The following is a 15,862-nucleotide window of genomic DNA, read 5'->3' as shown; positions in this document are numbered from 1 at the left end:
GGAGCATGAATACACAGAGGAAGGAGGAGGAAAGAGGGGGGTTTGGAGCATGAATACACAGAGGAAGGAGGAGGAAAGAGAGGGAGAGGGAGGAAAAGAGGGGACAGTTCCATGTGCAGATGATCTGAGTAGGCAGCACAGGTTGTTATCATGATCAGTGGCATGCAGTGGTGGAAAAAGTACRTAATTGTCATACTTGAGTAAAAGTAAAGATACCTTAATAGAAAATGACTCAAATGAAAGTCACCCAGTAAAATACTAATTGTGTTTAGTGAGTCCGCCAGATCAGAGACAGTATGGATGACCAGGGATGTTCTCTTGATAAGTGCATGAATTGGACCATTTTCATGTCCTGCTAAGCATTTGAAATGTAACAAGTACTTTTCGGTGTCAGAGAAAGTGTATGGAGTAAAAAGTACATTATTTTCTTTAGAAATCTAGTGGAGTAAAAGTAAACGTTGCAAAAAATGCTTAAATAGTAAAGTACAGATACCAAAAACAACTATACTTAGGGAGGAGAATATGGGATTTTAACTAGCTCAAACACAAATTGAGAGTGGGAGCAAGAGAGATGGGGGGGGGAGAAAGAGGAGGAGCGAGGGGGAGACAAAGAGACGGAGAGAGAGAGAGGGAGAGAGAGCAAGAGAGAGAGGGAGGGAGGGGGAGAGAGAGAGATGCATCTGCAGTGTGATAGCCATAGTGTTGTAATGTAATTCAGCTCTCTAATCTCTGTGCTTGGTCAGGTCTTCATTCATTATGTCCTGCCACCAGAAATGAGCTGTGTCTTGTTATGGAGACATGCTCCATATGAGATTAAATGACATTTTCACTCTGGGTGTCCAGTATGTGTGGCTGAACATTATGTGACAGCTCTCTGTTTTTGTGCCCTTGGTGTTAGTGCACTGTCCATAACGTATATGTTACTGCTAGTTCTGTCTGTATGCATGCCTATTTGTGAGTGTTAGTATGTGTTTGAGATGTATGTGTGTGTGTGTGTGTGTGTGTGTGTGTGTGTGTGTGTGTGTGTGTGTGTGTGTGTGTGTGGGTGTTGTCGGGTGTGTGGAATGTGCGTGATGCTGTGGATGTGTGATGTGTGTGTTTTCCCAGTGCATCTGGTGTCAGTGCTCAGGGCCGGTGTTGCCCCTTGAGGCTGACGGCAACAGCTGCTGTGTGGATGAATGTGTGTGAGAGCCTCTGGGAGAGCCAGGGCCTGCGTGTCCAGCCAACACACCAGCTACTAAATGAGCTACCATAGGATCTAACACTGGAGTTATAAACACACAGGTTAGACAGCCTACACAGCTAAACTGAAATATACCGTAGAAGCAATAAGGGACAGCTACAGAGCATTTAGAGGCTATACATAAAATGCATTGGATATAATGTCTTCAAAGCTATGCAATATTACCAACACACCATTTCAAGTATAAACCATTTTCACACTGCAGATATTTCAACAGACACCGGCTCTACACTCAGTTTACTGGCTGTTTCTACCTTTCAGAATAACTTTAAGAGCTCTAGTAGCCTGCTTCGATTTGTGATTACAATGTCATCCTGAATCCAAAGATAGCTTTTGAGACTCAATTATCCACTTGGGCTGCAATCAGACATGCTCTTTAGCTGGATGAGCTAATTGGGTCTCCAGTTAGAGACCTGGCTGTGGTGGATCGCTAGAGGCTGCAGGGTGGTTCACATCACATTGCATACCAGCCAAGAACGCCTTCATCACTGGTACATTAATCTGGACAGGCTGTTTCTATAGTAACTCACAACTGTGTATAAGCACACTGCTTGCTGTGTATGCTCATTATGAGTACTGATCAATTGCAATACATATGCAATGCAGATCTGGAGAAGTTAGACCTTGAAAAGTATAGTTTCGTCATATACTTCGAATCCTGTGGCTTTCAAGAGCTTTGTTTATACCTGGCGCTAACCAGTGGTGCAAAGTGTTTAAGTAAAAAATACTTTAAAGTACTATTTAAGTAGTTTTGGGGTATCAGTACTTTACTATTTACATTTTTGACTACTTTTGCTTTTACTCCACTACATTTCTAAAGAAAATGATGTACTACATACATTTTCCCTGACACTCAAAAGTACTTGTTACATTTTGAATGCTTAGCAGGACAGAAAATGGTCCAATTTGCACACTTATCAAGAGAACATCCCTGGTCATCCCTACTGCCTCTTATCTGGCGGACTCACTAAACACAAATGCTTTGTTTTTAAATGATGTCTGAGTATTGGAGTGTGAAGATTGTGCCATCTGGTTTGCTTAATATAAGGAATTTTTAATTATGCATACTTTTTAAATCTACTTTTGATACTTAAGTATATTTAAAAACAAATACTTTTAGACTTTTAATCATAATGAGTATACACAGCAAGCAGCGTGCTTATACACAGTTGTGAGTTACTATATAAACAGCCTGTCCAGATTAATGTACCAGTGATGAAGGCATTCTTGGCCGGTCCCTTCCTGTATGCAAATGATTTGACAAATATTCAGGATGTGGACACAATAAAGACAAAGGACGCATGTTAGCACCAGGTATAGGACACACTGTAGGGCACTCAGTGGGTGCATTTACACAAGCAGCCAAATTCTGATCTTTTTTCCACTGATGGGTATTGTGACTAATCACATTAGATTTTTTCATATCAGATATTTTTAAGAGCTTATCTGATTGGTCAAAATACCTATTAGTAAAAAAACATATCAGAATTGGGCTGCCTGTGATAACATAGCCAGTGTAAGATTGACTGATGTAAGACATGATCATTTCTCAGCATGTCTTGCTGTGAGGGATCTGATGCCGGAGCGTTGATGCCGTAATACAGTGCTGTGTAGATGTGTGGCCTGGATCCCCATCCTTGATCTTCTGGACCAGTTAAAACAGTTCAATCAATGGCCCTGTGTACATTATGCCTTTGGATTGAAGAGGTTTCAAAAAAGCAGGCGAACTTCTAATTAAATCTTTTTGATCATCTGCAGCGGGCATCGGATATTCTGCTGGTGAGGGCCCAAGGGCTTTCCTGCCTTAATTTGCTCTAATGTATGGGCCTTTCTCTCTCTGCAGGGTTTAGCAACACTGATGTTTCTAGATGACCTTCTTCCACTGCTTTCTGCTAATGCAGCAATCTACTTCATGCTGATTATCCTGTTCTACAGCAGAATACCACACACACACACACACACACACACACGGAATCCCAAACCATCTCACACCTACACCCAGACAGTCCAACACTTGCATAAACCAACAGTTCAGCACTGCAGTAAAACTCACACTGTGCACCACCATCACATATCCCCAGTCAAGCATTGCAGGAAAAGCAACCCTGTGAATTCTACAGAGTCTAGTAGATGGAAGGGAAACTTAATAACCTGTGTCTTTCTAAGGAAATACAAAACATGGAAATATCCAACCATATTCAATACAATAATATATTAAACAATATAGATGTAAGCAGCAATGAACGGGGTCCACAGGATGACAGAAAGGACACAAGATAAGTTGGATAACAAAGCAAGCACTCTATCATGTAGGAACTATGTTCCTTTATGTGCAATCAGTGAAYGTATTACTATGGTTATCTCTCAATACAACAAGGATGACACAAGTGAAGTATAGTGCAGTAGGGTGGTTTTGAATGCAGCAGGTAATAATTTTTAAAGTCAGTACTTAATTTATTGAGTTTATATATCAATTCTGGGGTCAATTTGACTAATGGTTTATGCTTCAGATTTGTGAAATATTTTCAATGTTATTTTCGTGATATGTCCCATTGTTAATCTGCATAATTTAAATCTCACATTCATTTCGATGAGACAAAGTCCACTCGGTCAATAGTTATTGCTCTAGTATCCTATGTCACTGGTGCCAATGGCATCTATAGTGCCACCAACTGGTCTAGTGCAGTCATCTAAGGTTGCAGTGACTTTATATTCACACAGCTTCTAAGGACATATACAGTACCAGTCAAAAGTTTGGACACACCTACTCATTAAAGGGTTTTTCTTTATTTTTACTATTTTCTACATTGTAGAATAATAGTGAAGACATCAACACTATGAAATAACACATATGGGATCATGTAGTAACCCAAAAAGTGTTAAACAAATCAAAATATATTTTATATTTGAGATTCTTCAAAGTAGCCACCCTTTGCCTTGATGACAACTTTGCACACTCTTGGCATTCTCTCAACCAGCTTCATGAGGTAGTCACCTGGAATGCATTTCAATTAACAGGTGTGCCTTGTTAAAAGTAAATTTGTGGAATTTCTTTCCTTAATGTGTTTGATCCAATCAGTTGTGTTGTGAAAAGGTAGGGGGGTATACAGAAGATAGCCCTATTTGGTAAAAGTCCAAGTCCATATTATGGCAAGAAAAGCTCAAATAAACAAAGAGAAATGACAGTCCATCATTACTTTAAGACATGAAGGTCAGTCAATACAAAACATTTCAAGAACTTTGAAGTGCAGTCGCAAAAACCATCAAGCGCTATAATGACACTGGCTCTCATGAGGACCGCCACAGGAAAGGAAGACCCAGAGTTACCTCTGCTGTAGAGGATAAGTTCATTAGAGTTTCCAGCCTCAGAAATTGCTGCCCAAATAAATGTTTCACAGAGTTCAAGTAACAGACACATCTCAACATCAACTGTTCAGAGGAGACTGTGTGAATCAGGCCTTCGTGGTCGAATTACTGCAAAGAAACCACTACTAAAGGACACCAATAAGAAGAAGAGACTTGCCGGGGTGACAGCGTAGCTTAGTGATTAGAGCATTGGACTAGTAACCAAAAAGTTGCAAGATCGAATCCCCGAGCTGACAAGGTACAAATCTGTTGTTCTGCCCCTGAACAAGGCAGTTAACCCACTGTTCCTAGGCCATCATTGAAAATAAGAATTTGTTCTTAACTGACTTGCCTCGTGAAATAAAACATTCTGCAGCTATACGCCATCCCATCTGGTTTGTGCTTAGTGGGACTATCATTTGTATTTCAACAAGACAATGACCCAACACCCCTCCAGGCTGTATAAGGGCTATTTGACCAAGAAGGAGAGTGATGGAGTGCTGCATCAGATGACCTGGCCTCCACAATCACCCGACCTSAACCCAATTGAGTTGGTTTAGGATGAGTTGGACCGAAGGAAAAGCAGCCAACAAGTGCTCAGCATATGTGGGAACTTCTTCAAGACTGTTGGAAAAGCATTCCAGGTGAAGCTGGTTGAGAGAGTGTGCAAATCTGTCATCAATGCAAAGGGTGGCTACTTTGAAGAATCTAAAATCTAAAATATATTTTGATTTGTTTAACACCGGTGTTAAACAAATAACAACTATGTTATTTCATAGTTTTGATGTCTTCACTATTATTCTACAATGTAGAAAATAGTAAAAATAAAGAAAAACCCTTTAWTGAGTAGGCGTGTCCAAACTTTTGACTGGTACTGTACKTAACGTTTGCATTCCACATTTCATGGCCTCATGTCCATAGGTTCTGTTCTTTTAGCCTGGGTTTGATGTAGTGCCATCTAGTGGTGTAGCGGGGCCATCTTTGAATTGAGCAACTAAACATGATCAGATTCATTAGAGGATAATTCATTGCGTCTATATACTGTACCACATCTGGAGTCAATTTGTCTAATGGTTCATGAGAAGAAGATTTTACGAGTATGTTTAGCATTAGCATATGTGCTAACATGCATCTATAGGTAGAGTGCAGCCATATTTGAATGCAGCAACTATTTATATATGGTTCATGAGAAGATTTTTGAAGTATTCTTAGCATATTTTAGCATATTAGCGTATGTGCTAATACACGTCAACTAGTATAGTATGGCCATCTTTGAATGGATCAACTTTAATTTTTCAAACTCTTCAGGGACTATTGTGATGAGTGCAAAGACCACCTTTGTAGTGAATCTGACTTTTAGTCCATGAGAAGAAGATTTTTTATGATTATTTTAAGCATTAGCGTTGCATTGTCAAAAAGGTTCATTGTTCATGGTGTCCTTATTTTTTGGAGATATCAATGCCAAACTTGACATGGTTTGTCACATTAATGTCTCTGATGACCTCAAAAAGGTGAATGTTGTCAATGAAAATTAAAATAATAAGAATTCAGACAATAACAATAGCTTCGCTGTGAACCCCTATTGAGGCCTAATGAACACTTGTGTCATGTTGATTATAGGTAGGTTAGGAGATAGAAACCATTCAGTCCTATTCAGTGGGAGTTTGAACAGACAGCTTGAGTAGTGTAGTGTAGGTGTGGACGCGCATGGCTGGGCAGGGCCCGCTTCACTGATGCAGCACACAGCAGGTGTTTGAACGATCATGACAATCACTCATAGTGATAGCAGGACCTGGACCAGGCTGCACCAAGGGAACTGCTGCAAAACAAACTCACTCAGAGCATCTCTGTGACGACTTGACTGTGCAGAGACTCTTTTACACACAGACTCTACCGTTGTTGAGATATATAGGGGTGAGTGGGATAAGTTGAGCCAAAGGGGTAAGTTGAGCCACCATTGTTTCTAGGAAACCATACAGAAAATGTATAATTTGACCAAATATTTAGGAAGAGGTAATCATTTCATGGGGTCTGTGAAGGGAGAAATCACATGGAAAAAGTTAGGTTAAAAAAATGAAACTAATTTATTTATTGTGATGCTTGTATCTAAACCAATGTATATCATTTTAAGATTCTTCTATACATCAGTTGGGGTATTTCTAAGCTTCTATATGAGGTCCTAAACCTAGTGCATCCTTGTAGCTGTGTGGGCTAATATAGTCAAAATGTTTGCCATGGGGTAAGTGGAGCCAATGGTTGAGCCAATGCCAAGTTCAGCAAATGTAAGTGTTTTCTTCCCAGGTGTAATGCAAGGCATTATTGCTGGGATATGAGGTAACAACAGGGCCTGGCTTATGTTAAAGGTGTAAAAAAAAAAGTACAGTGTTTGCTAGGTGTTAAGCCTGTGTTCAAGTTTTTAATTATTACATTTTAAATGATTAAATAACAAAAAAACTATTGTGATTGTGTTGAATTGTGTTTGGGAAATAAAAATAGACATGGTAATATTTCATTCATTACAGGAATTTGTAGGCGGCATAACATACCCTGTCACGTGGCTCAACTTACCCCATATCCGGGCTAGGTTGTTCCAAGAGACCACTTTTTTTGGACAAGCTATGTTTTCAAAACTGTAATGTTTACATGAATTCTGATTATTTCTATAGATACTCAACATCCTGAAATATGTCTTTGTTAGAAATAATACTATATTTCCCTTGACGGAGTGAAGCTGAATGTAAAAATGTCTCAACTTACCCCACTATCCCCTACAGAAGCTTGTCTTGTTCTATTATACATTCAATACATTGGCAGGACAATCATCTGCCACAGCTCTATATATTCTCACATTTCAAAGCCCAGAGATACAGTCGGTATAATAAGGGTCTTTGCCATTGGCTTTTTGGAACAGGACACCAATTGCTTCTCATCTAGCAGTGTCTGTCAAATGCCTTGCTGAAAAGAAACATCAATACCCCTCACTTCATACAGACTAACCTCCATGTCTGGTCAAACCATCAAGGAGACAAGCACTTATAGTCAGGTCCATAAATATTTGGGCATTGACCAAGTTATTATTATTTTAGCTGTCTACCACATCATATTGAAGTTGAAATTAAATCATGAATATGAGCTGAAAGTGCAGACTTTCAGCTTTAATTTGAGGGTTTTCACATCCATATCGGGTGAACGGTGTAGGAATTACAGCACTTTTTATATGTGGTCCCCCCCTTTTTAATGGACCACAACTAATTGCACAATTGGCTGTTCAGGTGTGTGTTGTTTCCTCATTAGTTCATTTACAAGTAAGCAGATAAAAGGTCTAGATTTGATTTGTGGTATTTGTATTTGGAATCAGTTAACCCTCAATATGAAGTCTGAAGAGCTGTCACTGCCAGTGAAGCAAGCCATCATTAGGCTGAAAAAACCCACCAGAAAGATAGCAAAAACATTAGGTGTGGCCAAATCAACTATTTGGTACATTCTTAAAAAGAAAGAACGCGCAGGTGAGCTCAGGAGCACCAAAAGGTCCGGAAGACCACGGAAAACAACTGTAGTGGATGACAGAAGGACTCTCTCCCTGGTGAAGAAACCCCCCTTCACAACTGTTGGTCAGATCAATAACACCCTCCAGGAGGTAGGCATATCTGTGRRAAAGTCAACAATCAAGAGAAGACTTCACCAGAGTAAATATAGAGTTTTTACCACAAGATGTAAACCATTGGTAAGCCTCAAAAACAGGAAGACCAGATCAGAGTTGTTTTTTAAGTCTAAAAACCCCCTGTACAGTTCTGGAACAACATCCTATGGACAGATGAGACAAAAATCAACTTGTTCCAGAATGATGGGAAGAGAAGAGTATGGAGAAGGGAAYGAACTGCTCATGATCCGAAGAATACCACCTCATCTGTGGTGGTGCGGCAGGTAGCCTAGTGGTTAGAGTTTTGGGCTAGTAACCGAAAGGTTGCTGGATCGAATCCCCGACCCTAACAAGGTAAAAATCTGTTGTTCTGCCCCTGAACAAGGCAGTTCCCCGGTAGGCCGTCATTGTAAATAAACATTTGTTTTTAACTGACTTGTCTAGTTTAATAAAGGTTAAATTTACTGCAAAAGCAATTCAATACTTTTTTAAGGCAAAGAAGTGGAATGTTCTGCAATGGCCAAGTCAATCACCTGACCTGAATCCAATTGAGCATGCATTTCACTTGCTGAAGGCAAAATTGAAGGCAAAACGCCCGAAGAACAAGCAGGAACTGAAGACCGCTGCAGTAAAGGCCTTGCAGAGCATCACCAAGGAAGAAACCCAGCATCTGGTGATGTTTATGGGTTCCAGACTGCAGGCAGTCATTGACTGCAAAGGATTTGCAACCAAGTATCAAAACTCACAATTGAATTTATGATTGTGTTAGTTTGTCCAATTACTTTTGAGCCCCTAAAATTGTGTGTGTGTAGGGGGNGGGGTGTATACAAATTGTTGTAATTCCTACACGGTTCATACAATAATTTTGACAAAACCTTTAAATTCAAGATGAAAGTCTACACTTCAAGCACATCTTGACTGTTTCCTTTCAAATCCATTGTGGTGGCGTCCATTGTGGTGGTGCCAAAATGATGCAAATTGTGTCACTGTCCAAATACTTATGGACCTGACTGTACATGAGAAAACGAGTGTGTGTGTGACTGCGTGTGTTTGCTTGTGTTATTCCCTGCATTCACGTGTGTATTGTAAGAACAGGAGTGTGTAACAGTGTACTTGGCATGCATTTCACATCTGAAACACCAAATGCGTAAAGATCTCTTCCATTTTATTTTCAAACACAATGAGAGGTAGTGTAGCGTACACACTCACAGCTGCTCCAAACGGCCAGACGCACATGCCATCTTGCACAAACAAGGGATATACATGGATTATACACACACACACACACACACATCCAAGTACACACACATGCACATACATACACAAACACACACATGTACACACAAACATATGCTTACGCAAACACACAAACACCCACACACACACGCACAAGGCCCAGGTGGTGTGAGAACAGTCCTGCAGCAGCATGCTGCTCTATTTAATCTGTACCACAGTAACACATGTTCTACCCTGTCTGCCTCTGCTCTGCTGCCATGCTAGGAATTTGTTCCATCACTATTTCCCTCCACTTCAGCAGATGTTTTCTTTAATGAGTTCAACACGAAGGTACCCTCCGTATTATTGGTCAACGTGCAATCATTGGAAAACAAACTGGATGATCTACGATTAAGACTATCCTACCAACGGGACATTAAAAACTCTAATATCTTATTTCACCAAGACGTGGCTGAACGACGACACAGATGATATAGAACTGGCTGGCTTCTCCGTGCATTGGCAGGACAGAGCAGCTACGTCTGATAAGACGAGGGGCGGGGTGTATGTCTATTTGTCAATAACTGCTGGTGCGCAATGTCTAATATTAAAGAAGTCTCGATCTATTGCTTGCCAGAGGTAGAATACCTCATGATAAGCTATGGACCACACTATGTACCAAGAGAGTTCTCATCTATATTATTCGTAGCCGTCTATTTGCCACCACAAAGACCTCACTCAACAAGCTGTATAAGGCCATAAGCAAACAAGAAATGCTCATCCAGAAGCTGCACTCCTAGTGGCCGGGGACTTTAATGCAGGCAAACTTAAATCAGTTTTCCCTCATTTCTACCAGCATGTCACATGTGCAACCAGAGGAAAAAAAATTATAGTCCACCTTTACTCCACATACAGAGACGCATACAAAACTCTCGCTCGCCCTCCATTTGGCAAATCTAACCATAATTCTATCCTACTGATTCCTGCTTACAAGCAAAAACTGAAGCAGGAAGTATCAGTGACTCGCTCAATACGGGAGTGGTCAGATGACACGGATGCTATGCTACAGGACTGTTTTGCTTGCACAGACTGGAATATGTTCCGGGATTCATCCAATGGTATTGAGGAGTATACCACCTCAGTCACCGGCTTCATCAATAGCTGCATTAATGAAGTCATCCCCACAGTGCCCGTACATTTCCCAACAAGAAGCCATGGTTATAGGCAACATCTGCACTGAGCTAAAGGCTAGAGCTGCTGCTTTCAAGAATTGGGACACTGATCCGAACGTTTATAAGAAATCCCGCTATGCCCTCAGACGAACCATCAAACAGGCAAAGCGTCAATATAGGACTAGGATTGAATCCTACTACACTGGCTCTGACGCTCATCGGATGTGGCAGGGCTTGAAAAATATTATGGACAACAAAGGGAAACCCAGCTGCGAGCTGCCCAGTGACGAGCTAAAGCCTACCAGACAAGCTAAATGCCTTTTATGCTCACTTCGAGGCAAGCAACACTGAAGCATGCATGAGAGCACCAGCTGTTCCGGACGACTGTGTGATCACACTCTCCGTAGCTGATGTGAGCAAGACCTTTAAACAGGCCAACATTCACAAGGCCACAGGGCCAGATGGATTAACAGTGCGTGTACTCATGCGCGGACCAACTGGCAAGTGTCTTCACTGACATTTTCAACCTCTCCCTGACCGAGTCTGTAATACCAACATGTTTCAAGCAGACCACCATAGTCCCTGTGCCCAAGAAAGTGAAGGTAACCTGCCTAAATGATTACCGCCCATAGCACTCACGTCGGTAGCCATGAAGTGCTTTGAAAGGCTGGTCATGGCACACATCAACACCATCATCCCGGAAACCCTACACCCACTCTAATTCGCATACCGCCCCAATAGATCCACAGATGACGCAATCTCAATCGCGCTCCACACTGCCCTTTCCCACTTGGACAAAAGGAACACCTACGTGAGAATCCTGTTCATTGACTACAGCTCAGCGTTCAACATCATAGTGCCCACAAAGCTCATCACTAAGCTAAGGACCCTGGAAGTAAACATCTCCCTCTTCAACTGGATCCTGGACTTCCTGACGGGCCGCCCCCAGGTGGTCAGGGTAGGCAACAACAGATCTGACACGCTGATCCTCAACACTGGGGCCCATCAGGGGTGCGTGCTCAGTCCCCTCCTGTACTCCCTGTTCACCCACGACTGCATGGCCAAGCACAACTCCAACACCATCATTAAGTTTGCTGATGACACAACAGTGGTAGGCCTGATCACCAACAATGATGAGACAGCCTATAGGGAAGAGGTCAGAGACCTCCGAACAGGCACACATTAACATTGACGGGGATGAAGTGGAGCGGGTCGAGAGTTTCAAGTTCCTTGGTGTCCACATCACCAACGAACTATCATGGTCCAAATACACCAAGACAGTTGTGAAGAGGGCATGACAACACGTTTTCCCCTCAAGAGACTGAAAAGATTTGGCATGGGTCCCCAGATCCTCAAAAGTTCTACAGCTGCACCATCGAGAGCATCCGGACTGGTTTCATCACCGCCTGGTATGGCAACTGCTTGGCATCTGACAATAGTGCGTACGGCCCAGTACATCACTGGGGCCAAACTTCCTGACATCCAGGAGCTATATACTAGGCGGTGTCAGAGGAAGGCCCAAAAAATTGTCAAAGACTCCAGTCACCCAAGTCATAGACTGTTCTCCCTGCTACCGCACAGCAAGTAGGCACCGGAGCGTCAAGTCTAGGACCAAAAGGCTCCTTAACAGCTTCTACCCCCAAGCCAGAAGACTGCTGAACAATTAATCAAATGGCCACCCAGACTATTTACATTGACCCCCCACCCCTTTGTTTTTACACTGCTGCTACTCTCTGTTTATTATCTATGCATGGTCACTTTACAAATGACCTCGACTAACCTGTACCCCCACAAATTGACTCGGTACCGGTACCCCCTGTACAGAGCCTCGTTATTGTTATGCCATTTGCTTGTTACTTTTTTATTTGATTACATTTTATTTACTTTAGTTTATTTAGTAAATATTTTCTTAACTCTATTTCTTTAACTGCATTGTTAATTAATGGCTTCTAAGTAAGCATTTAAAGGTAAGGCCCGATACCTGTTGTATTTGGCGCATGTGACAAATAAAATGTTATTTGATTTGATCTTTCTCATTTTAAATCTGCCTGTCTCTTACCTTTATCTAGGTTTATTTCACTTCTCCCCCCCCCCCCCCCCCCCCCCCCCCACACACACAATTATTGTTTCTCTTACTCCCTCGACCCTCATGTTCCTTTCATCTCTCGCTCTCTCCTCTCTCTCTGAGCCTCCGCACTGACTGGTTCAAAAGGTGGTTGCTGTGGTAACTGGCTATGAAGAGTGGGTGTGGGGCTAATTTTAAAGACACACCAGGGTCTCCTTTGACACTTTGCTATTAAAAAACTAGAAGAGAGAGGGAGAGAACAGGAGATATGGAGGGGGAGGGAGGGACAGAGAGAGAGATAGGGGAAAAATGCCAGCACGTGTTCAGCAGTGCTACAGACTTTAATTGAACAGCCACTGGTAGCTGCCTATGGCACGTAAAATGGAGGCTATCTAAGCTGCTTAGCTACAGTGGAAATGGAGGTCTGCATCTTCTGAGGAACTCTACAGGCTAGTGGTCCAAATAAAGTGCACACACTCAATCAATGTCCCATTGAACACTTCCCCAATATTGTGTCCTAAATAATGAATACACAGAAAGGGAGGGAGAAAGAGCAGGAGAGATGGGGCATTGCTCCAGGGCAGCCCTAGCAGTGGATTTTAAACATAGCTGATTTGGTTTAATTTGGTTGACATATCCACTGATGCCAGTGGAGCATATTGTAGTACACAAGGAAGCATAGATAAAGTATAGTAGCCCACAATATAATGCCGTTTAGATCTTGTGTGTCTGTGTGTGGATGTAATTCTGGGTAGATTGAGGAGGTGTGGGATTAGGCTCTCAACTCATGTCTCGAAAGGCAGAGCTATGAGGGTGAGAGCTCATCTCTTATCTGTCTAATGTTGAAAAATGAATGGAAATGCTGGCTGGATAGGAGACATGTGGGGTTACGCTCAGCCAGCAACATAATGGATATTCATGCAGGGACCCACATGTTCATTATTCACAGTAATGACTGAGACTCTCCTTCTCTCCATCCTCTCCTTCCTTCCTCCTTTGTGTCTTAAATCTCACACACAGCAACACACACATAAACACATGCATACATGCACACACACACACACACATTTGAATGTGTAAGTCTGAATAGTTTTTCTGTGAGTGTGTTGTTCTCATTCAGCTAAGGAGTGTTGATGAGTGTGAAATCCCCACTATTCGTATGAAATCCCCTCATCTTGCATACCCACTGGGCACACACTGGTTGAAATGGAATCAACATGGAAAATTGAATTAGGAAAAAGTAATCAACCAGTAATGTTTTCATCTAATTTCAAACAGCGTTGTAAACATTGAAATTAGGGTTAAACTTCAATGTAAATACATTGACTTAATCTAACTATTAGGTTGATACAGCAATCTCATTTCAATATAATCATCAGAACTATGTATATGTTGAAATTGCATAGAAAATTCCACATAAAATGTAAAAAATATTATTCATACTATATTATATATACAGTATATTATTAGGTGGTTGAAATTATGTTGAATTTTAGATTTMATTTMATTTTACCTTGTTCAAATGTTGATAGTAAAATGGTATATTTAAATCAACATTGTTTCAACGTCATGCTATCAATCCAAATAAAGAGGTATATTTAAATAAAATGTGAAGGCACAATCCAACGATTTCTGCCTGAACAGTGACTCCTACTGGTATATCAGGGGTAATGCACTTCAGTGAGACCATTCAGACGCCTACCTCTATATACCCTTCTTAACTTTGGAAACAACTGTGCTCATTTTAGCTGAGCTATCAACACATTTGGAACTTGATGAGATTCCATACTGATGACTTTAAAAAAATCCAATGTATTATCCACATTGATTACACGTCACAATATGTTGACAAATTACGTTGAAACAGAGTTGATTCAATCAGTGTGTGCACAGTCGGTAGTGTGTTCACGTGAGCATGCTATTTAGAGCGCAACAACTCCACCCCTCCGTACACGCTGCAGCAGCTGAGGGATTCGTCCACACGCAAACACGCACACACACACACACACACACACACACACCCTACTACACACATCTGATAAAACTTGTCCTTGGTGTGAGAGCTGCTTTTGTCTCTATTGATTTGCTATGGTTGAGCTGAGGTACATAAGCACAGCCTTTATTGGCTTAAGACTAATGATGTCACTCTAACTCACACATAATAAAAGTCAAATCCAACATGCAAACACAGTGCTGAGGCACTTTTACTGAATTATAATAGACCAGTAACATCATACAGTATACTGTCAGTATCACAGTACTTACAATGATTCTTTGTTCTGCTCTGTGACACATTTCTTACAGGGACATTTTACACTCCTGATAACACAACTGAAATTCTGTATTTTTCTTCTTCCCCCCTTCCTTCTCTCCTCTTTCTTTCTCTCCAGGATCCTGCTGACTGTAGTAGTGATCTTCCGTATTTTGATAGTAGGTATAGTGGGTGAAAAGGTCTATGAGGACGAGCAGATAATGTTCATCTGCAACACTATGCAGCCGGGCTGCAACCAGGCCTGCTACGACAAGGCCTTCCCTATATCCCACATCCGCTTCTGGGTCTTCCAGATCATCTTGGTTTGTACGCCCAGCCTATGCTTCATCACCTACTCCGTACACCAGTCCGCCAAGCAGCGTGACCGCAGTTACTCCATCCTGCACCCCTACATAGACCACGGTCACGCAAGTCACCACGGTCGTGGAGGCGATCACCACGCCCGCAAGCTGCGCAACATCAATGGCATCCTGGTGCAGAACCCCGACAGCGGCAAGGAGGAGCAGGACCTGGAGGTCAAGGAGATCCCCAACGTGTCCCGGGGGCTCACGCAGGCCAAGAGTGCCAAGGTGCGGCGGCAGGAGGGCATCTCCCGCTTCTACGTCATCCAGGTGGTGTTCCGTAACGTGCTGGAGATCGGCTTCCTGGCCGGCCAGTACTTCCTGTATGGCTTCAACGTACCAGGGATGTTTGAGTGTGACCGCTACCCCTGTGTGAAGGAGGTGGAGTGCTACGTGTCACGCCCTACAGAGAAGACGGTGTTCCTGATTTTCATGTTTGCAGTGAGCGGCATCTGTGTGCTGCTCAACCTGGCCGAGCTCAACCACCTGGGCTGGAGGAAGATCAAGACGGCCGTCAGGGGTGTTCAGGCCCGCAGGAAGTCCATCTGTGAGGTGCGTAAGAAGGACGT

The 15,862-nt window shown here is 42.2% G+C and overlaps 1 protein-coding gene across 1 annotated transcript in view; it reads left to right on the top strand.

Annotated features, from left to right (window-relative positions):
• Positions 1-15,862, top strand: part of LOC111980251 (gap junction delta-2 protein-like) — a 26,813-nt gene that overhangs the window by 8,260 nt on the left and 2,691 nt on the right. The window contains exon 2 of the mRNA XM_024010942.2: positions 15,071-15,845. Coding sequence (XP_023866710.1) covers positions 15,071-15,845 — 775 coding nt within the window. The remainder of the gene's footprint in view (positions 1-15,070; positions 15,846-15,862) is intronic.

This window comes from Salvelinus sp. IW2-2015, linkage group LG20, assembly GCF_002910315.2.
Source record: "Salvelinus sp. IW2-2015 linkage group LG20, ASM291031v2, whole genome shotgun sequence".
NCBI lineage: Eukaryota > Metazoa > Chordata > Actinopteri > Salmoniformes > Salmonidae > Salvelinus > Salvelinus sp. IW2-2015.
This window is presented reverse-complemented; position numbering and strand designations above follow the sequence as displayed.